At 45.0% G+C, this 23,038-nt stretch overlaps 2 protein-coding genes and 1 long non-coding RNA gene across 5 annotated transcripts in view; 1 reads left to right on the forward strand and 2 right to left on the reverse strand.

Annotated features, from left to right (window-relative positions):
* Positions 1-1,610: 1,610 nt before the first annotated feature.
* On the reverse strand, positions 1,611-13,204 carry NIT2 (nitrilase family member 2). Of its 2 annotated transcripts, none has more exons than XM_056327556.1 (10): positions 13,146-13,204; positions 10,878-10,996; positions 8,031-8,151; positions 7,822-7,910; positions 6,169-6,262; positions 5,112-5,186; positions 4,606-4,684; positions 3,864-3,962; positions 2,791-2,846; positions 1,611-2,409 (listed from the first exon to the last, which is right to left on the reverse strand). In XM_056327556.1, the coding sequence occupies exons 1-10, from the start codon at positions 13,162-13,164 to the stop codon at positions 2,321-2,323; spliced, it is 840 nt and encodes a 279-aa protein (XP_056183531.1). In that variant the 5' UTR covers positions 13,165-13,204; the 3' UTR covers positions 1,611-2,320. The 2 variants fall into 2 exon arrangements, with proteins under 2 accessions (XP_056183531.1, XP_056183530.1); XM_056327555.1 differs by lacking the exon at positions 13,146-13,204 and adding an exon at positions 11,905-12,025.
* Positions 13,205-13,312: 108 nt separating this feature from the next.
* LOC130144211 (uncharacterized) lies at positions 13,313-15,773 on the forward strand. The gene is made up of 2 exons (XR_008820055.1): positions 13,313-13,453; positions 15,440-15,773. It is a non-coding gene; the product is annotated as an uncharacterized LOC130144211 (long non-coding RNA).
* A 6,849-nt stretch (positions 15,774-22,622) lies between these two features.
* Positions 22,623-23,038, reverse strand: part of TBC1D23 (TBC1 domain family member 23) — a 35,761-nt gene continuing 35,345 nt past the window's right edge. For both annotated transcript variants that reach the window (XR_008820085.1, XR_008820083.1), the window contains exon 20: positions 22,623-22,857. The gene's annotated coding sequence lies outside the window, so the exon portion shown is untranslated. The remainder of the gene's footprint in view (positions 22,858-23,038) is intronic.

Raw genomic sequence — 23,038 nt, forward strand, 5'->3', positions numbered from 1 at the left:
GCTGAAATTCTGGAGCTGTTTCAGGGTTGTTACTGGCTGTTTTTTTATACTTACAGAATACTGGTGCATATGTATAATATAGATACTTAAAAGTGCCTGTTTTCTACCAATGCAGAGACCGAGTATTGACTGCTTGAAGCATTACCTAGCTGAGAACCAATTGTGTACTTTTCTCATTGAAACCCCCCAAAATTCATGGTCCCATTTAAATGTATTGCATCCGAGTGAATCACACCGGACACCCCTAAAACGTCCTGCTAAAACCAGGTGCTCGGGAGTTGTCCTGGCAGGCTGAAGAGGACTGAGCTCGTGTCACCTCCTCAGCTGAGTTCACCAAAGTAGCCCACGGCAGATTTGCGCCTGATCTCTCTCCACGTGGGTGCCGGGGGAGGGTCCGGCCGCAGATGTGGTTCTCTCTTGCAGGCTGCAGTTGGCATTTTTAAGTCAAGTGGTCAGCCTGTGAGAATCCTGCACTACTATAATTCCTCCAAAGGTGGTAGGTAGTTCTGCTCTGCTGCATGTGAAACGAGTATAGAGAGGGGAGGGAGCGCAGGGAGGAATAGTTCAGGAGAATGGATGTGCAGTAGTTGCTGTGATTTAAGCTGGAGCCCCGTGGTGGCCATCACGGATTGCTGAGTGTGCAGGAGGCACTAACCTAATGCAGGAGACTTGACTCAAATGGTAAATTGTTAATTCTTTTATATTTATTTTTCAACAAATAAATCTCATTTCACCTCATGCTCTGTGGCTTGTTTCTTAAGAGTTCCAGTACACAATGTACACCAAAATGCAGTGAAAAGTAGAGACCACAAAATGCCAGCTAAATAGATAATGCCACTGAGTGGAGTGGTGTGACCTGTCATTTCAGGGATTTGGTTTAATTTAACCATTAATTTTGCTCTGTAAAACACACACCTAGCTCATTCCAGAGAAGCCAAAAGAACAGTGGTGGTTTTTTTTTTTTTAAAAGGAGAGCATCTGTGAGAAGAGGATGACTGAACATGAATAAAAAGGTATGGTGGTTTTGAGGGAGACCAGTGGTTAGCCAGAACAGTGCAAAACCTTGCCCACCTCAGGTGTTTGTATTTTGAAACCTCCCTTTAACCCCACTGCTTTCTCTTTGCTGCAGGAAAACCAAAAGCTTAGTGGTAAAGGCTGGATAATTGCAGTTGCTTCTTTTTTTCATTCCAAGGAGGGAAAAAAAAAAGCATTTTGCAAATTCTTTTTACATTAGAAGTACCAAGGTGTCTTCTTTCCATGAAAAGAAAAGAAAAAACAAACCCAAAACTATACAGAATGCTAGGCTGCTTTTGCAAGTATTTTAAAGCTGTCTTTAATAATGAGTTTGTTAGTCTTCTCAGCAAGAGCAATAGAAATAAGGAGTGTTTCCCATGCAGCTGATGGGAGTTTGCCTTTGGCAGCAATAATGCATTTAAAAATGCAGCAATTCTAGCACCTGTCTTCTGGAAGAATGTGGGCAGGAAGACTTCATCAGTGTAACTGGTTTTCTAACTCCTTTTGCCTGACTCCCTTCAGCCTTTCCCGGTGAAACCCAGAATTCAAGCCCATTCAGATGTTGGGTTAAGGATGCAGTATATATAGAGCAAAGGTGTGGTGACATGCAATTGCTTTAATAAAACAGTAACCTGCATCACTTCAGCAATAAACAAGAATTGCAGTAAGGATAACTTTATATATTATATTTTAGGCACGACACATGAGCCAAAACCTGTTACAGATTCTTCTACAGTAGTAGTCCTGTCTGGCAGCTTCTTGCATTGTCCCAAGTCGTGCAGAGCAGAATTTGCCTTGTTTTGCTTAGTGTGTTACATTTTAAGCTTTCCACGTTAGAACTTGGGTATTCAAGGAACTCTGTTAAGGCGCACACAACTAAGGATGGAGCTGGAAGAATCATGCCTCTAGATTATTCGGTAATTCACAGGAAAACTCATAATACCAAAGCTGAATTTGCAGGATTTCCAGAGAAAACAAGGTTTGCATTTCTATGTTCTACAAAAAAGCCCCCAGAAGGTAACTAAACATTAGCATTGATTTTTATGCATCACAATTACTGTTGTGTTGAACTGATTTCACCTCCATCTTTACCCTAGCTGTAAAATGCTACAAAATACTGAAGGAGATGCAACTTCTGTATTTGAATCAATTTTATAATTACACCACCAAGGTGGTTTGGTTTCTGATTTTGTTCTTTTTAACTGGCACATTTAGCAGTAGATTGTGGAACAACTACTAAGGGAATTCTTCCGAAGACAAAAGCAGGAGCCATTATGCCAACTGAGCCTTCCCTATTCACGCAGCTTCACTTTTTCATCTCTATGCCATAGAGATCACAGCGCTTCTGGCTTAAAATAGGAATTTGCTCACGTATTTCTGCAAGTTTCTTCAGATCTGCAGGGGGTGGGGAAGAAACAGCTATTAGAAAAGCAGTCAAAAACAAAAGCTGCTGACTTGCTCTGATGTCAGGCAGGGTAGCAAGGGGCTTTCGTGGAGAAGGGGGTTTGTAGGGCACCACGACTGGCAGCCAGGGCTGAAGGAAGCTGCAGCTTTGCTCTTCCCTAAGGCGGCAGCTTCCTCAGGAGTAAGGAAACTGGAAGAGTACAGTCAAGTGCTGCTTGTTCTTGCTTTAGTCTAGCAAAGCTGAAGGTATGCGAACACTGCATCATCTGTAACTGCAGGTGCGAGCCCACACACTTAAAACTGTCTCTTCTTCATCTCATGACCTGTACTTCAGAAAGAAAGTGGGGGGGGAGGGGAATCTTTTACTCTTACCTATATCTGTGTATATAACGGTTTCCTCAGCCCCAGCTTTGGCTATGACTTCACCCCTGCAGAATTGAGCACATTTGTTCACAGCATTAACACCGAGGTCTCAAGGCATCAGTCCAGTTGCTGCTGTTTGTACAAAGGGGAGTTCCTACCCTTGATGTCTACAGCTGAAGAAACAGGACTGTCCTAAAAATAACATCATAATTTGTAACTCTGGCATGATAGACATGGCTTCCAGGCTTCATCTATGGCACGTTTTGTGGGTGACATACACATACTTAACATGTTTCTGAAGATCAAGAATGGTGGTAAGAGATACTATGAGCACCAGTACGTGAGCAATGCCTCAAGGGGAAAGAACTTCCCCAGGGAGAACCATGTTTGGCAAGGACTAACACCTTCTCGTTTCAGATCCTGCTGGCTTTTAACAGGAGCACTTTCAACACTTATACCCTGCGTCATCTACTGAACGTTATTTACTGTGTCTCCCACTAGGTGTTCTGTCACTGTTTTATTCATATAACGTTAAAAGCTGAAGACATAGATAAAGCTTTTCGTTCTTTGCCATCATCTGGAAGAGAACAATCAGTAAGTTCCTTTGAAAGAAAAGTAACTGTCTGAAGATTTGGTCACTTTTACCTCCTGTGCACCTGTGTGACTTCTGCTTAAGTCAGACTAGCCAAGATGATGTTCTTGTTCTTTCTTATGTCAAAACAGTGTTGTTCCTTAAGGAAATGAAACAGTTTTGTGTAAGCTGTTCAAGGTGATTCAGTTCTGCACACAGAATTACCACAATGCACAGGATGTACAGACCAAACTTCAGGGGCAAGCTGAAAAGATCAGTAATGCTAAATAATACATACTGTTGAACTATTCTTAGTTTCTTTCTTGTTTTTCAGTCAGTTTTAAAGGATGATTTTGAGAATGTCAACTTAAGTCTCAGGTGCTTTATACCAAGCACTTGCAACGTTTTTAAGAGTAGATGGAAATATAAAGTAAATATTTTTATAAAATAAAAAAAACATTTTTTAATCAAGAAAGCGGTCTGTGTTGGGGGTGTGTGTTTCTGAACTCACCATGGATTTACTACAGTGCTGTGTCCCCAGGCAACATAGGATGCTTTTTCATCTCTAGCAGGAGATACGGTAGCTACGTAGACTTGATTATCAACAGCTCTGTTCACAAAAAGACAAGGGAAGCAGAGGGAAAAGTGAGTACAATTTTTTTTTATACCACCAATTAACAAAGCAGAAGAGAAAGAATTCACTCAGATGGCAAGATGCATCTCCTTCTAGGGAGGAGCCAAAACTGCAAGTGGTAGCGAGGTGAGAGAAAGCAGAGCCTGGAAAGAGAAGGCTCTAGCGCCTGCTCCAGAGTCAGGGGGTAGAATGAATTACATGTTCATTCAGTATGTAGCAAAGGTGATCGGTGCTGACCAAATGAATAAATAATACTGCATTCATGAAGCTCAGGGTCTATTTCTATCTGTAATTAAAGCAGTTCTCAAATGGTTATTGGCTCTTCCCCCAAGAATTTGTGTGAAGGCTGTTTAGAGCCATGGGGAAGAGGCCCTTGAAAGGGCGTGACTGCAGAGGGGCTGGCAGGAGGGAAGGATGAGCCTTTCCTGATTTTCCCCTTGGCAGCCAAGTCACGTTGGTGTCCCATGCAAGGCCTGGGGGGAGTGGTGTGGCTCCAGTGGCAGAGGGGCCCTGCAGCACCGCTTCTGATGCACAGCATCAGCTGGATCACAAGAAGGGTTCAGTTCCGCCTGCCAGAGCTCCCTCTGAACAGGAGGGTAAGCTCTTGCTGCCTTCTTACCGTCCCCTCTGTAGCAGCTCCCAGTGAGCTGGTCCTGTTGTCAGGTTAAAAGCTCCGGGATATATCAGCAGCTGGCAACCTTTGTTAAAGGAACGTTGGGTTAGGACATCGTTAAGGGAAAGGAAAGATGGTTTACCCTAGAGCGCCCGAGGTGAGGTTTCTTTCAGCACCTCCTGACCTCTGCCCAAAATGGAACCAGATGAAGTCTGTCCATGCACAGCAACTACTTAAGTCAGCCAAGCCCTGGGGCGCGTTACCAAACGTGGGGATACACCTGTCGCATCACTCCACCTGCAGATGTGTACCGGGGAGCGACTGTGGCGTTACTCAGGGGGGACAGACACTCACTGAACACCAAAGTCACGGGCACAAGATGGGTTTAGTGTAACCGGGCAAGGACTAGCGTGCCTGATGGCACAGACTGCCCAGCATGTACTGCCCTGAAACGGCCTGGCATAGCTCAGGCCTTAGGGCTAGCCGTGCTCCGTTAGGTGACCCAGCCTCACCTTGCTGTCCGTAGATTTGAGCCATTTCAGCAAATCTGATATCATAGCAGATGCCCAGGCCCACTTTACAGTATGCTGTTCTCAAAACACAAGAGACAACAGTCATTGCTATCACAAAAGCAATCACAAGACTCCCTGTAGCCATCCTGCCATCTGCTATTTTATGTGTCTCACAGTAACAAGCAGCTATAGCTAAATGTGTACCCTTTATCTGGAACAAGCACTGGCCATCTGTGGCAGAGAATTCATGCTTCATGATGAGAGGAAGACTATGAGAAGCAGTCTTACCTGCACTTTTAAATCAGCCATTTCCACAAAAATCATGTAATATCAGGTCTTTGTGTAATGTATTCCCCTCTGAGTTAGCTGTATGGTTTTCAGTTATTTTCTTTTCAAGGAAAGAAAGCACTCACTGCTCTTCATGGACTAAAGCTACCGTCACGTACTTTCTTACAGCATGCACGCTGCAAGGAGGAAAAACTGACCATGGGAGGCGAGACCCTTCGGAGCTCAGCAAACAGCAGGTGTTAGTTTTTCAGTGCTAGGTGGGGTGGGGGGAATAGGTGTCTTGCTTTTTTATCAGATGTGGTTGATACAAGAACATTGGAATTGGATTTGCACTTAATGTCTCCATGATTATATCATCCTCACATGAAACAATGTGCTGGTGTAGCTGCTTGCTGCATATATTCTTTTCCAAGCCGTGTTTTGTAAGAACCATTTTAAAGAGGTAACTGCTATAAAAAAAAATACAGTAACTTCTCTTTAACAAATCAATAGGACCGTTATTTATTAAGGGAAGTTCTATGATGCATCTTCAACTCTTTTTACTCCTCTGTCCTCTTGCAATCACATTGCTTTTTAAAAGTTTCAGAAGTGACCCATGCACTTAGAACAAACTTAAACTACATTTGCCATGGCTGTCAAATACCTAATGTAAACCTGATCATTGTCTAAAAATCCACTGCTGGGGAGGAGGAGGGGGAAGGGAACTCCAGAATGACTGTACTGTTATTGTGGTAGAGCTCCTTAAAGAGAGGGCTTGTCTTGTACTCACGAGTATCGAATGTGGACAAACTATTCCCTGGACTCAGTGTTTCAGACTCTTTGAACTGTATCTTCCCAGGAACGTTAATGTCAAACAAATGAACCTGTAATTATAATATGATTAATAACAATTTCTCTGCTTGCTATTTGTGCCTCCTATTAGGCACGTGTTTTCTAGTTAGCGTTACTTAGATTACGCTTTTGTCAGGATCCTAACTAAACGTTGCTTAAGATTGTGAGATCATCTAAAGATAATTTAAAGCAGTTTTCTTCTTTACAGAAATATACATGTCTAAAGTTATTTGGTAAAAAAAACCCCAAAGGCCATTTTAAACATAGAAACCCTGTGACCCAAGTGATGCACATATCAAAAGCTTATGTTGCTTACCAAACAGGATGCTCTGTCCTTCTCCCATGCAGTAATAAAAAGTAATTAAGAATAGCTAAGAATATAACAATTAATTTGTAGTACAGCTCTGTATCTTCTTCTTGGAAAGAATCCCTGCAGAATTGCTAGATATCATCTAATGAGTAATTTTGCAAAAGAAAGGATACATACAAAGGGTCTTGAATTATTCAGGATGATTTTAGTGTATTAAAGCAGGTGATATTTTCCTCTCTAAGATTTGAGTCCCATTCCTGCAAAACTTCAAGCAAATACCTTCGCCAAGTCATAAAGTTCCCATGACTTCAGCTATGCAGATGCCTCTTAGCCCCTGCAGACAGTCTTTATCTCTCCCTGGCAATGGAAGATTCTGTTCCTGACCGGAGCTTCCTAATAATGCAGCAGATTTTATATTTTTCATTCCTGTTTACACAGTACAAGCCTGCACTCATTCTACAAACAACTAGTGTGCTTGCAGACTGGTGTGCTGTGATGGAAGGAAGGCAACACAGTACTTCAGAAAGTGATATAATAGTATAGCTAAGTGTAGAGTCAGTTAACAAAATAAATTAATACCCACACCCCACAGGTATTCTGCATCAACTCGCTTATTCCCAGTAACCTTGTGTTTTCTTTTTTGTTGTGGTTTTTTTTTCCCCACCATGAAAGAAATAAGCTGTTGTTCACCTAAGGAATGATACCTGTATGCACAGTCAGATGAACAGAAACTACACCTTGCAGTTATGAACAGGCAGTAGTGCCTCAGAAGGCACAGAGCAATATCTGGGTGGAAGACAACAGTGAGCAAGTGTCAGACACAGCTTAACTCTGGAACTTGGACTTGGGTTGTCTGCACTAACCATACATACAGCACACAAAGTATGTAAAGAACAGTATTTATGACAACAGAAGGGCTAAATCCCTTGGGAACCTGAGGGAAAATCCTGATCCCACTTAACTAGCACTATGTTTTAGACCTAGACCAAGGTACACAGATAAGTTGGATCAGGATTTACTCCTTACCACAGTTTTTGCAGCATCTGGGAAAAGCCAATTATATCTTCTGCATTTTATCATCCTTACCCAGAACAAATTTATGACCACCTTTGGAAGGGGTGTTTACATGTCCCAAATAAAAGTTACATGCAATTTTACTGACAGTACACAGCTTACTAGTAAAGCAAGATTGTACTAATTCACATCACCTTTAGGCACAGATTAAACCATTTGCGCACCACTGCTGAGAAGCCTTTTAATAACAATGTTCTGCCCTCTTACCTTCCTATGCTTTGCCAACATAGCACCGTCAGGCCCAAAGACAGTACACGTGTTATACAGCTTTCCACCATCCTCTTCTGGAATGGATCCTTTGTAAAGGTGAGAACAAAGATTTTGCCCACTGTTATTACATGGAATTTTGATCCGATGGCACTAAAAGACATAGCCTGTTTTTCCCTTCAATGAGACTGTCACTAAGAGTAAACTACCTCCAACAAGATATATGCTGCACTCCTTTGCAACTTCTGAGAGCTTTTGTGTTGACTCCCCAGGGATCTTCTCTGCATAATCCTTAAAGTACTGGGTTCCATATGGAGAATTAAAACATTCCTAGAATTAGAAAATAAAATTACATTAAAATCTAGCAACACCACTGCAAGGAGATGTACTTGACATTTCAAAATCCTCTCTATCAATGTTCTCATACAATCTTCAGTTACACGAGTTTAGTTTACAGGAACTCAATAAGCAAATCTGAAAATATCAAGCGGCCATAACAATTAGATAAAATGCAGCGGGTGTGTCAGTGTGAACACATGCCAAACAGAACAAGAGCTAGGAGTGCCATACAAGCTGCAAGTAACAAGGCTAGCACATTTATCAGTCTAGACTTAGCAAGATCACAAGGGATGTTCTCATTGGAACAATGAGCCAACTTCTACCCAGCTCATTTGACTAGTTACAAGCTAAATAGATCCTCTCAAAACTGAAATGTGCTCATGCTCGTCCACAGCCTATGATTTCTTCAGTTTTAAGAGGACCTTTGCAAAAGCATGCATTTTTCAAAATTGCTTTTATGCTTTTGCTAAAACAATCCTTTAAACACCATTTCCACACAACTGAACAATGTCTTCTGTCCTAGGCTCTAGTTACAGATTTGCTATCCCTCAGAACCAGGCATGTGATCGTTACACAGTAAGATTAATGGAGCAGTTTAGATGCCTGAACTAGGTGGCTAGTGCTATTTGAGATGCTCAGGATATCCAGAACTTCGACTCTGCATTATATTTGCCAGCTCTGTGAAAAGGTGAGACATGCCCCCCATACACACACACTTTTTTGTCCCCTAAAGGAATGCAGCTGAAGGTCACAAACAGGCTATCAAACTCCTCAAACTCAAGTACCAGCTCCTACTCTTCGGCAAGTGATTCCCAGCTCAAGCACCTGCCTTGACTGTTACCTTTGCTCACTGCAAGTTGTAACAAGACACCCCTCCAAAAAAAAGGAAAGAAAAAAAAATCAAGCTGTAAACAGCACAATAAACATTTATGCCTTACCTGCTCAAGCATACTTTTTAACAACTGTAGCAGATTCTGCCGAACTGGAATAACTGAATGGGTATGTTTTGCCCCACATACAGACTCTGGGCCAACAGGTGCTAGCTAACCCACAGCAGCATTTGTAGATGGAAAAAGCAGGAAGGGAAGTGTCTGCAGCCTGTCAAATGAGCTTCCTGGCCTTTGAAAGTTGGACTGAACTTCAAGGAAATGAAAACAATGCCAGCTGCCTCCACCTTCTTCTTGCCACTTGCAGTGGCAATGCAGGTGGTACTAAACCCATGGGTTCAAGAGAACAGGCAGAGCTCTGTGCGAGCTGGCAGTGGCAGTGCATGGGCCTGTTCATAAATTGATGCTGATACAAAACTACAAACCGTCTGCACAAGATCACCTAGCCCTATGCTCTCCAAAGTGGTAAGAATACAGGGACAGATCTTTGAATTGCATTCTATCGATTTCTAGATCCAAATGGAGTATGTTTTTATTCCTTTATCCATAAACATTATGAACTGTTTTGCTCACGCAAATTTTTCCTGGTTCAGAAATTAAAAAACTTTAAGACACCAGGGCTAACATGTCACAGGAAAACTGCCATATGTCTCTGCAGAGGTGTAGATCATATAGTCAGTACAAGTTCTGTTCTTTATGTAGTGCGAGTTTAAAAAAAAAAAAAAAGTGGAGGGATGAGAATATTTCATGCCCAACATCTTAAAGCCAGAACAAAATCTACCTCCCAGAAGTCTGTGAAAAAACTTGTCCTTGTTTGACAAGTTTTACTCTAAAAGCATAAATTATCATTGGCAAAGTGAGTATCTCATCTAAATAGGTCTGGAAAACCAGTGTTTGTACACATGATGAAACTAGCAAATAATAGATAATCTCAAAGTAGGCGGCCCAGCCAGAACAATCAAAGGTCACATTTGCAACCCACGAGCTGCGCTAGCACAGAGGAGCTGGGAAGGTTGCTTAATGCTCCGCCTGTGATGGTAGGAAGGAAAACATTCTGTGTGTAAAACATCCAGACCAAAAATTCACCCAGAGAAGAACTCTGCGCTCCTGAGTCAGATGCTGCAGGGCACAGGGGCAACAGATGTAACCCCAGGAAGAGGAAAAAAGCTCAAAGCTGCACTGGGAAGGTCACCACGCTGCCAGCACACTCATCCATGTGAAAATTCAGCTGAAGTCCAAAAGGAAATCAGAAATGTTCAGTAGTTTTAAGTGGCTATTTACGTTCCCACACAAGGCAGTCACCACAAAAATCCACAAAAATGTGTTTTAATCATAATCCAGCATCAAAATGACCTGCTGGGAACATCTTAAGTCTATTTTGTCTCTCATGTACTATCTAATCTTGAATGATTATAGCAAAGACAGTCACCGTATACCTGTTCTCTTTCCTCTTCATATCAATATTCTTTAGTTGAAAATCACCTTTCCCTACATTTCTAGCATAGAAGGCTCCTAGCAAAGGTTCAAACTGCAGTGTCACTTCTGTGAATTCAGAACCTAGTAGTGATGGAATGGCCTGGGACTTAAACCAGCAAAAACTTAACCAGAATCCTACACCACAAAAAAAGACAACCTGCTGCTTCTTTTTTTGCCTTTTTTTTTTTTTCCTTCTTAAGTGTGCTGCTAGATAGAATCCCTGGGTTTTTTTCTTGTCTGGAGCCTCACACAGCACCTAAGCTATCCTGAGAGAAACAACAATGTATAATACGTTAGTGACACTAAAAAGAGGTTTCCAAGAGAGGTGCTAAGTAGACCATGATCTTTACTCACAGGTAGAGCCACAACTTTTGCTCCTTTAGCTGATGCTTCTCTCACCAGTCCACAGGCTCGTTGAAGGTTATCTGATTTAACAGCAGATACATGAAGCTGAATAAGAGCCAGGCGGAAGTCTAATGCCAGAAACGAAAAAATTGGTCAGCAGAATTCCCCCAGGAAAAACTCTCCAAAATGTGAATTCACTGATAAGCATTTAACAAAATAAATATATTAACACATACACAAACTACTTCTGACTCACTTTGCAGTTTGTCTATGACTCTGGAAACAGTTTCTTAACAGAGTGAGGACATTCAAACCTAGGCTCACTGGTGGGAACCACACACCACCATCCCCCTGCCCAGGCTGAAGCTCAGAGCTCATGTGTGAGCAGCACCCAGCCCCGGCAGCACCCACCCAAGTTCTAATGTCAGGAGTTACTGCGTGACAGAAAGGCAGACCACCAGCCACCCAGGCCTGCTTCTCCCCTCCCCACTTGCCACAGGCTTTGTGAGCCTGCCTTTTGCTGCAGCCATCACCCCATGAGCACCGCACACCCTCAAACACCACTAGCAAACTCGAGCGTTGGATAATCCCCAAAGCACCACATACAGCAATAGTGTGCTTGTGTCCCTCAAATCATACCTAGCCTAAGAAACGGCTATAAACCCCAATAACGGTAACATCCTTCCTGATCATTTCTTCACAATTTGGTTTCTAGCTGAGAGCCAGTTGCAAGTGTTGCCAACACGCCTCCAGCGTGGCTGAGCAGGGTTTGTGTCTGCAGGCTCCTGGAGTACGCAAGTAGAAGGGATCAAACCAAGTTTTGTGTGGACCCCTCAGACTGCCTCCCATGAATCCCCTGCTGCCTTGGGACTAGGAAAACACATCTGCTCAGGCACAACTGTCTCCCTCTTTTTTTTTTTAATAAAAAAAATAATGATTTAAAAAAAAAAAAAAAATTAAAAAAAAAGTGCTCTAGCTTCGTAAAGAAAAGTATCCCTGCTTCAAAGCCCCTCTCTTCTCTAGGAAACTTCCGTACCGCACAGTCGAAGACCACTACAGGGTACAGAAAAAACTGCAGCACCGCCGCGGCGCTGGGGCAAAGGGAAGAGGGCTGCAGGCGAGCTCAAGGCAGGACCGAGCATCCCTCTCCTGCTGCTGCAGCGCCCGCCCCAGCGCCCCGGCACCAGCCCCCGGGGGTCGGCACACCATCAGCCCCCACCCCGGCACCAGCCCCGCGGGTCGGCACACCATGAGCCGCCCTCGCCCGCGGCTGTCCCCGCCGTCCCCAGGGGCCGGGGCCCTCAAAGAGGTCGGACACGTACAGATTTATACTCAGCATAAATTCACTGTTCAATAAACCAAACAAAACCCGGAAGACCAACTGCCTGGGCAAAGTTTAATCAACCCTCCCGCGCGCCCGCAGCCAGGAGGCCGTTAATCGCGCTTCCCCGGGCCGCAGGGCTGGAGCCGAAGGGGAACGTCACGCTCGGCCGCAGCGAACGCGCCCGCAGCTCGGTTCGGTACCGGCCCCCGCGGGGACACGGGGTGGCGCGTCACCCCCGCCCCCCCCTCCTCCGACGGCCACGGAGCGCGCGCCGGACGCCCCCGGGAGCCCAGCATGGCTGGCACGTGTCCCCGCCGCAGGCCGCCGAGGGGACCGGGGCCGCCGCAGGCCGCCGAGGGGACCGGGGCCGCCGCAGGCCGCCGAGGGGACCGGGGCCGCCGCAGGCCGCCGAGGGGACCGGGGCCGCCGCAGGCCGCCGAGGGGACCGGGGCCGCCGCAGGCCGCCGAGGGGACCGGGGCCGCCGCAGGCCGCCGAGGGGACCGGGGCCGCCGCAGGCCGCCGAGGGGACCGGGGCCGCCGCAGGCCGCCGAGGGGACCGGGGCCGCCGCAGGCCGCCGAGGGGACCGGGGCCGCCGCAGGCCGCCGAGGGGACCGGGGCCGCCGCAGGCCGAGCGCCCGGGCGGCCGCCGCAGGCACCGGCCTTATCCCGCACGCCCAGGGCTCCGGGCCGCACCCGGGCTCGGGCTTCCCCTGCGGGCCCCCCCTGAGGCCGCCTCAGAGGAGCGGGCGAGGGCCCGGCGGGGACAAGCAGGCGCACGCAGCGCCTCAGGAGGAGGCGGCAGCCCCCAGCTGCACGCAGCGGCCAAGGCCCGGGGCCCCGCCAGAGCAGCGGGCCCAGCCCCGTGCGGCGCCCTTCCCCACGCCTGCGGCCGGGGAGGGGGGGAGGGGTCCGGGAGGAAGCAGCCGCTACCCCGCGCCCGCCGGCACTCACTGCCCATGGCCGCCCGCATCTCGGCGGCTCCCGCCGGCCCGGCGCGTGCGCGGGGCGGAGCAGGGGGCGGGGCAGCCCGCGAGGCGGCGCGGTGTCGGCAGCGCACCCGAGGCCCCTCCCGCACTGGCCCGGCCCCCCAGCTCCTCAGGCCGCGCCGCTCCCGCCAGCGGGCCGCTGCCCGCGCGCCTTCCACAGCCTCGGGCCTGCCAAGAGCGTCTTTTATGGAACTTTGTGGAATTTCGGTTCCTGTTGCGTACACGGAGGAGCCTCCCCCAGGCTGACAGCGCACGGCAGCAGCGGGGGCCCAGGTAACCCGGAGGTGGCTCAAGCTAGTGGCCCGGGCTGCCCCGCCTGCCGCCCGCGGCCGGGGAGGCGCCGCTGCTGCGGTGGCCCCGCTCCCTCACGCCGCCCCAGCGCGGGCAGCGGCGGAGCAGCAGCGCTCCAGCAGCGCCCCTGCCCGGGGTGCAGGCCCTGCCCTACCCTCGGCTCGGCGCGGGAGGGACAGCGCGGTGCCGGTTTCAAACCACAGGTACCCGAAAGCGCTAAATACGCCTAGAAGGGCGAGTTACGCACGGCCGCTCCCCCCGCCCCGCCCGAAGGCGAAGCCCCTCAGCCGCTCCGCAGCCTCTGCGTGCCCTGGAAAGGTTATTTGACAGGATCAAAAGCTTTGGAGCTGCCCCCAGGATGCAGCTGGAGGCGCTACGGTGGCGGCCGCGACCTGGGCTGAGGTGTAACGGGAGCTGCACGGGGAGGCCGGGTAACCCCGACTGTGCACCCTAAGCACAACCCCACGGCGCCAGCCCGAGAGGCCCGGGGGTAAGGGGCACGGTTCCGTACACGGCCTCACACGGGGCAGCAGCCACCCCGGCACCACCGGCGAGGGTACGGCCCTGCTCAGGCTGTGGAGCACACAGGGAAGCACTTCCACGTGGCAGGAAAGGCCACCGCCAGGAAAGGCTGGCTGTCCCGCTGCCACAGACCTTCCTTCTGTCAACAAAATAAATAAAAATTAAAACCCCAGCAACACAGCAGCTGCCACCTTACATTCAACAATACAGAGGGCAGCGCATGCAAAGTAGAACAAGTGCCCGCAAACCTCTGGCAGGCAGTGCTGGAAGTCCCTGAACGAGGAGGCCAGGAAGCAGCATACTTACTGTTTCGATTTTTCCTTTCAAAAACTAGCACTCCAGTATTGTAACTGGAATTTCTGCTCAGCAACACAAGTTTTGTGATGATTTAAAGAACAAAGTCAAAATTTCTTAGTGACTAAGTATCCTTTATTGGCAGCGCTGGATGCATGGGGGATCCTTCCGCCTAACATGCATGTCTAAAGTAACTATCTTATATTTATACCATAAAACAATGAATATTTCATTAATGCCTATACATATTCATTACCTAACCCCACCTACTCTCGCTTCGTATGTTAATTAGCTTATCAGTCCTTCATGCTTGGGCAAATTCCTCCAAGAATTGTGGGCAGGGGTCTTTGAGACATGGGCAGTGGTCTCTGGGAGGAAGGCCGTAGGTCTTCCTCATGGTGTACTTTTCACCTTTTGCTAGAAAATGCTGAGCTGGCTGAGTTGGCCAGTTTCAACCAGTTCTAGCTTTATCTGTCTTTCCCCCACTGGGGTGTTTTGGCTCAAGTTTCAACATAACAGAAGGACAACAGATAACAGGATGTTAGCTTAGGTTTCAACAAAAGGTAGACGGACAACAGGATGTTGACAGGCACAGAAGGTCGACAGATAACAGGATAGCATTACAAGATGTTGACAAACACAATGCACATGAGGATGTCATATATCTTATATTCATTACATTTTAACTACAAGATTTATTCTGTCCTAAAGTGAATTCATACAATATCAGTGAGAAACGCTAACTACAGCTACATACACTATGATGCAAAAGTAGTCTTTAAATTGGGGGTGGAGATGCATAAATTGAAATTATTCAGTCTTGACTGAGCTTTATAAGATAGAGTCTGTTGATAACATGCACATTGCTTTAAAAATTACAAATAATTAGCATCTTAATGGCTTGGATTATACATTTCTACACAGAATGATTTAAGAACTGACTTACTATAACTTTACTTACGGTTGACCTAAAAGGTCTGTATTTGTTGTATTTGTTGTTGAGAATGTGGAAAACATAGGCATGATTCATGTCAAAATAGCATATGGTATGATAAGTATAATTGTTGTACCTTGTGTGAATTTAAAATAATTTGTGACCACTGTAACCTGTATCACAATTGTAATGAACAGGCGAATGTGCTTCTCCTTTAGAACAATGTAACCACTTCTTAGAAAACTCTGCCTGGAGCAGAGGCAATCGCTACTTAGGAAAGCGCGCCAAAGACCCTGAGACTCTCAAAAGCGCGCCAAAGAGCAGCCAAGAGGAGGAGGAGGTGTACCCTAGTAACACAGATGACCCAATGGAGGAAGAGCAGGACGAACATCCGGCGAGAAGAGATTGGTCAAGATGCTGCTACAAAAGACACTGTTTTCAGAACTCTGTGTGCGTGTGGTGGAGCTAAGGGAGCTCTCCGCACACCCAGCACTGTTTTGCTTATTGTTTCTCAGCCTAAATTGATTGAACCCAAATAAAATTGATTTCGTTTATAACAATTTGGTGACCCCAACGTGATCTCACTGTGCTTTCCTGGACTGTGACTTTTTGAGGGGCACCCCACAGATTGTGGCTCAAGAGTAGCAGTCTAGGTCAGTCTCCAGAGATCAATGAACAAAAGAGAAACAATAACCAAAAGGGATTGGAGCTCCTAGGGAAAAAACTGCAGTATAAAGGACCTGTAATTCTGGTGCATGAAGATTCGAACGAAGACAACGAAGTCGTGAGTATAAGGGAAACCGTTCGGTTGGGTGGGATCGGTTACTTGTATGTAAGAGTGTGACTGAGACAGAACCTAATTCTGGAAACGGACTCTAGGTTCGGAGCCAGGATTTGAGTTCCGAAGCAAGTGTGGAGGTCTTCTAACCGCGGTTCCAAACTCCCACGAGGGACTTGGCCGGTGAAGGACTGAAGCGGTTTCTATAGGATTCATGGGTGGGATCTAAATTCCTATAGGGTATGTGGGTGGGTGAAGGGTTCAACCCCCTGCAGGACACTCCTGGTAACTAAGGGCGATAGGAAGCCACTGTAAAAGTCCTAGGATTCGCGGGTGGGTGGTAGGTCCAAAACCCCCTGTAGACATTGGTATTGGCAACCAAGGGTGTAATACTCCGGAAATCGTAGGTGGGTGCAGACCCCCTACATAACACTTATTGGTTGCTAAGGGCGATAGGAATTGCCACAAAATTCCTAAAAATGGCCAACATGAGTCAAGATTTGAAGAGGAAACAAAGGAAGAAAAGGAATACCCAAAGATTATTCCCCTGGATAGTGCCTTAGGAATAATGCTCAGGCATTGGGGTCACTGGCCATCTCAAGAGGGAAGAACTAAAACAAAAATGGTCCATTACTGTATGAATGTGTGGACGAGAGAGGAAATTCTATCCAATTATGTATATTGGCCGATATTTGGATGTTTTGATGATTGGATGTGTAAGACATTGAATTTATATGTGAATAAAAAGTGAATATGCTGCACTGTGGAGAGGGTCAGAGACGAGAAGATTGGTTTCATTATTTCCTTTGAGAGAAAAGAAAGAAAGGAGGGCATGGGAGAAAGAAACTAAAACAACCACGTCATTATGGGAGCCATTAGACAATTCACCCCCGCCTTATTTAAGGCAGGACGTGGAAGGCCGTCAGGAGAGGATACAACCCCCACTGCCTCCTGACCCCTTTTCCATCGGCTCCCCCACTGCCTCCTGACCCTGTTCCTTCAACTTCCCTACTCTCTCCTCCTAGTCACACAAGGAGTAAAACAGTACAGAAAGAGAGAGATGAAATTTATGAAAAAGAAGGAGCAGTGGCTCTGGCTCCCCTCTGAGAGGTACCGATAGGAAGAGATATAGGAGGAATTGGATTTGTATCGGTACCTTTGAATACAGGAGTTGTGAGATCCTTTAAAAAGGAAATGGGTTGTCTACTAGATGATCCTTTGGGAGTCTCTGAACGATTAGACCAGTTCCTAGGTCCTAATATCTATACCTGGGAAGAAATACAGCCTATCTTAGGAATATTATTTACAGCCGAAGAAATATCTATAGTTAGACAGGCAGGAATACGGATGTGGGAAAGAAGGCACCAACAAGGTCCTCCTGGAGAACAGAAATGGCCTAACCAGAACTCGAACTGGAATAACCAAAATGCCCACGATAGACAAAATATGTCAGATTTGAGAGAATTGATTATCCAAGGTATCAGGGAGGCAGTCCCAAGGGGGCAGAATATTATTAATCAGGGAAAGGACGAGTCCCCTATGGACTGGTTAGAGAGACTGAGGAAAAATTTACAAATGTATTTTGGGGTGGACCCAGCCTCTCGAGTTGGAGAAGCATTACTAAAACCCCAATTTGTGGCCAGATCATGGGGGGATATAAGAAGGAAGCTGGAAAAGTTGGATGAGTGGCAGGATCGAGGATTACAGAAATTGTTGAGGGAAGCTCAGAAAGTGTATGTGTGGAGGGATGAGGAGAAACAAAAAGCGAAAGCAAAAATACTTGTAGCAGCATTCCGGGAAACTCAGCAAAGGGGACAGCCGAAAATGATCTCAAAAACTCCCAGATCAGAAGGTGAAAAAAGACAGCTGATGATTCCAGGGAAGAGGAACAAGGATTCCCTTGCGAAAACACCCCAATGTTATTGTGGGCAGAAGGGACATTTCAAAAAGCACTGTCGGAAGCGAATGAAGGACAGACAGATGTTTAAAGAAGAGGAATAGGGGTGTCAGGGGCTCTACAGTCTGGGGACAAAAACAACATCTGAGCCCTTGATAAATTTTAAGATTGGTCCCCAAGGGGTGGAAGTAATGTTTTTAGTTGATACAGGAGCCGAACGATCTACAGTTCGGCACATCCCTTTGGGATGTCGAGCAAGCAGAGATACAGCTTTAGTAGTAAGAGCAAAAGGGGAACCTTTCAGGGTTCATATTATTAAAAATGTAAAGATTGAATCTAAACCCAAAATTTGTGTAGGAGATTTCTAATTAGTGGGAGAAGCAGAAAATAATTTATTAGGATGAGATTTGATTATACAATTAGGAATAAAATTGGAAGTGGAAAAGGGAACAATCATGGTAAACATATCAATTAACAGTAAAAGATGAAGAATGCATAAACTCGAAGGTCTGGTATAACCAAGAAGAAATAGGAAAATTGAATATTGAACTGGTGGAAGTGCAAATAATGGATCCAAGAGAACCAATTAGAATTAGGCAATATCCTATCTCGTTAGAAGGGAGAAAAGGATTAAAACCAATAATTGAAGACTTACTCCAAAAAGGAGCTTTAGAGCCTTTTATGTCCCCACATAATACACCCATCCTTCCAGTTAGGAAAGCAGACGGTAGTTACAGACTAGTTCAGGACTTGAGAGCTGTTAACTGAAGAACCGTTATTACTAGGTTCCCGGTAGTGGCAAATCCATGCACTTTATTGAATCAGGTATCCCCTGAACATACCTGGTACAGTGTAATAGATTTAAAGGATGCCTTCTGGGCCTGCCCACTATCGGAAGCTAGTAGGGATTATTTCTCATTCGAGTGGGAGGATCTGGACAGAGACAGAAAACAACTAAGTTGGACGGTATTACCTCAAGGCTTCACTGAATCTCCAAATCTGTTTGGACAGGCACTAGAAAAATTACCCACATCCTTTAAAACTAAAGGTGAAGTGAAGCTCCTACAGTATGTAGATGATCTATTAATAGCGGGGAAATTGGAAAAAGAGGTTTGGGAAAACACAATAGGTTTATTGAATTTTCTAGGAGAAAGGGGGCTAAAAGTGTCACGGACTAAGTTGCAACTTACTGAGCCGGAGGTAAAATACTTAGGACATTGGATCACTAAAGGAAGAAAGAAATTAGACCCAGACAGGATAGCAGGGATAGTTGCCTTGCCAGCTCCAAAACCAAAAAGAGAAATACGACAACTATTAGGATTGTTGGGATACTGCCGACAATGGATAGAGGGATTCAGTGAGAAGGTAAAGTTTTTATATGAAAAACTTACCTTGGACGTGATAAAGTGGTCATCACAGGATGATGAAAAATTCCAATGCCTTAAAGATAACCTGGTAACAGCTCCTGTATTGAGCCTCCCAAATCTAAATAGACAATTTCAACTCTTTGTAAACACCAGTAATTACACTGATTATGGAGTACTCACTCAGGATTGGGCTGGAAGCAAAAAGCCCGTTGGATATTTTTTGGAACTATTAGATCCAGTAAGCAAAGGATGGCCAACATGTTTGCAAGCAGTGGTGGCTGTGGCCTTGTTAGTCGAGGAAGCTAGGAAGGTTACATCTGGGGGATCTTTGGTAGTATATGTTCCTCATGACATTAGATGAATCCTCCAACAGAATGCAGATAAATGGCTTACCGACAATATATTATTAAAATATGAAGCTATTTTAATTCATTCCTCTGATTTGGATTTAAGGACTACTACGGCACAAAACCCAGCAGTTTTTGTTTGGGGAATGGGGGAAGACTAAACATAACTGTATAGATTCAGTAGAGTTACAAACAAAAATTAGACCAGATCTAGAGGAAAAGAGTTGGAGGAAGGGGAGAAATTGTTTATATATGGATCTTCTCGGGTGATTGAAGGAAACAGAACATCAGGATATGCCATCATAGATGGGAGTAATTGGGAAATAATAGAATCTAGGCCACTGAGTGCTAGTTGGTCTGCATAAGCATGTGAATTATATGCCCTTTTAAGAGCACTGAAAAGATTACAAAACAAAAAAGGGACAATATTTACAGATTCAAAACATGCCTTTGGAATAGTTCACACATTTGGAAAAATATGGGAAGAAAGGGGTTTAGTAAATACCCAGGGAAAGGGATTAATCCATGAGGAATTAATAAAACAAATATTACAGGCTATACAAGAACCTGAGGCGATATCTATAACTCATGTCAGAGGACACCAAAAAGGGCTACAATTTAGGACTCAGGGAAATAATTTAGCAGATGAAGAAGCCAAGCAAGTGGCTCTCTTAACCTTAACAACCACCCAACAACTAAGACTGAGAGATGAACAAATGCATGAACAAAAGGCTTATTCTGAATGTGAAATACTGGAATATGAAAAACTGGGAGCTAAACAAAAAGACAACAAATGGATTTTGCCAGACGGCAGGGAAATGTTACCAAAAGGATATGCCAAAAGGATATTACAAAGGTTACATCAACAAACACATTGGGGAACTAGAGCCCTTGTGGATAAATTCCTAAAATTCTACAGGTGTATAGGAGTTTTTGAAATGGCAAAACAAGTAGTACAGGGTTGTTTTATTTGTCAGAAAATTAATAAAAAACAAATAAGACAGACACCAGAAGGAGGGAGACCTTCGGCTCACCGACCTTTTGAAAGGATACAGGTGGATTTTACTGAATTACCAACGGTGGGCCAATATAAGTATCTTTTGGTGATCATTGACCAACTAACTCACTGGGTTGAGGCATTTCCTACTACAGGGGCCACAGTTCAGACAGTAGCGAAACAATTACTTGAAAATATTATTCCCCGATACGGGATGATGAGAGTAACAGATCAGGGATCTCATTTCACATCTAAAGTTCTTAAAAATATTATATTAGCCTTGGGAATCCAGTGGGACTATCACACTCCTTAGCATCCCCAAAGTTCTGGAAGGGTGGAGAGAGTAAATCAGACCCTAAAACAACAATTATCAAAGCTCATGATTGAAACAAAAATGTCATGGATAAAGTGTCTTCCCTCGGCCCTGTTAAATACCAGAACTATGCCAAACTCAGTAACTGGAATCTCACCTTTTGAAATGTTGTATGGGATGCCTTATACCCAAGGGTTACCAATAGGTCATCCAAAATTGGAGGATGTGACCATTCAACATTATATCATAAATTGAATAAAAATATGAAGGAACTCAGGGCTAAAGGTCTATTAGCTCAGAGCACGCCTTTAGATTTCACAATACACAAAATTCAACCAGGAGATAGTGTGTTGATAAAAACCTGGAGAGAAGATAACCTTAACCTTCGAAGGGAAGGGCCATTTCTTGTTCTTTTAACTACAGAAACAGCAATAAGGGTAGCTGGAAAGGGGTGGACACATGCATCAAGGGTAAAGGGACCAATAAAGGAATGGAGAGTCGTAAATGAACCTGGGGACACCAAACTTACGTTTAAAAGGACTTGATGTAACGGCTGGGGAAATTCATAGTGACTTCTGTAAAAGGGCAAACTCTAATTGAATTTACAAAAATTCAAAGTACAAGAGAACCAATGTTATCTTTAGTAGCTGATGGAACCCACTTTCCCCCAATTTTCCCAACCTCTGTTTGCGTTGGAAGTCCTAAAAAGAAAGGCACACCTTGGTAAAAACTGGAGAGGGCAAGACCGGAGGGAATCAGTGCTGCAGCTGACAAGGTCTGCCAAGGGCTGCAACCCCTGGGGCGGTGACCGCTGAGCATTATGATCCTGACCAACCTCTCTTGATATGGGTCCTGATTGGAACCCTGTGGGAAGATGTAGACACCCTTTATACTTCCAACTTTATATTGGATAGAATTGAAAACAGGGATGGATAAAGAAAGGAAAAGATAAAGAACATCGTTATTTAACTTGTTTTATCATGAGATGGAAATAGGAGTCAAATATGAAGTTCCCACAGTTGCTAAAAATCTGTTTGTAAAACTTGTCAAAAATATAACAAAGAGTAACTAATTGTTATGTGTGTGGGGAGACACACTTGGAATTGTGGAAAATTAGCATTTGCACCTTTGCCAAAGAACTGCGTTGGCTCATGTATAGTAGGTACAATTATAAACCTAGCTTCTTCCTGTTGCCAATAAGTAGGGGAGAGTGATTGGGGTTCCAGTATAACATCAGACTACCTGTTGGCACAGGAGGGGGGAGTTTGTTGGAAATTTAATCTTATCAGTTGCTGTATACAAAACAGTATTGTAGTCCTGGGAATATTTTGGGGGGGTTGTTACTTATCCCTTGTTTAATACCATCTTTTATTTGTTTAATACTATCAGTGGTACTAAGCATGCAACTAGAAATAATGACTACAGCATGAAAAGCTGTTATCGAATTAGAAACTAAGACATGAATCAATGAGATAAAAACAAAGGGGGGAATTGTGGAAAACATAGGCATGATTCATGTCAAAATAGCATATGGTATGATAAGTATAATTGTTGTACCTTGTGTGAATTTAAAATAATTTGTGACCACTGTAACCTGTATCACAATTGTAATGAACAGGCGAATGTGCTTCTCCTTTAGAACAATGTAACCACTTCTTAGAAAACTCTGCCTGGAGCAGAGGCAATCGCTACTTAGGAAAGCGCGCCAAAGACCCTGAGACTCTCAAAAGCGCGCCAAAGAGCAGCCAAGAGGAGGAGGAGGTGTACCCTAGTAACACAGATGACCCAATGGAGGAAGAGCAGGACGAACATCCGGCGAGAAGAGATTGGTCAAGATGCTGCTACAAAAGACACTGTTTTCAGAACTCTGTGTGCGTGTGGTGGAGCTAAGGGAGCTCTCCGCACACCCAGCACTGTTTTGCTTATTGTTTCTCAGCCTAAATTGATTGAACCCAAAATAGAATTGTTTTAATTGTTATAATTTATAACAATAAGTATACACATTACCCACTTTCCCCATTTAATACCCAGATACACCTGTTCAACAACTCAACGTACTTTTCACAGTCCCCTCTCCCCCCATCAATGACTAGGAGAAATGTGCTGTCATTTTGTCAA

The sequence above is a fragment of the Falco biarmicus genome, chromosome 2, assembly GCF_023638135.1.
Source record: "Falco biarmicus isolate bFalBia1 chromosome 2, bFalBia1.pri, whole genome shotgun sequence".
In the NCBI taxonomy this organism is placed as follows: Eukaryota; Metazoa; Chordata; class Aves; order Falconiformes; family Falconidae; genus Falco; species Falco biarmicus.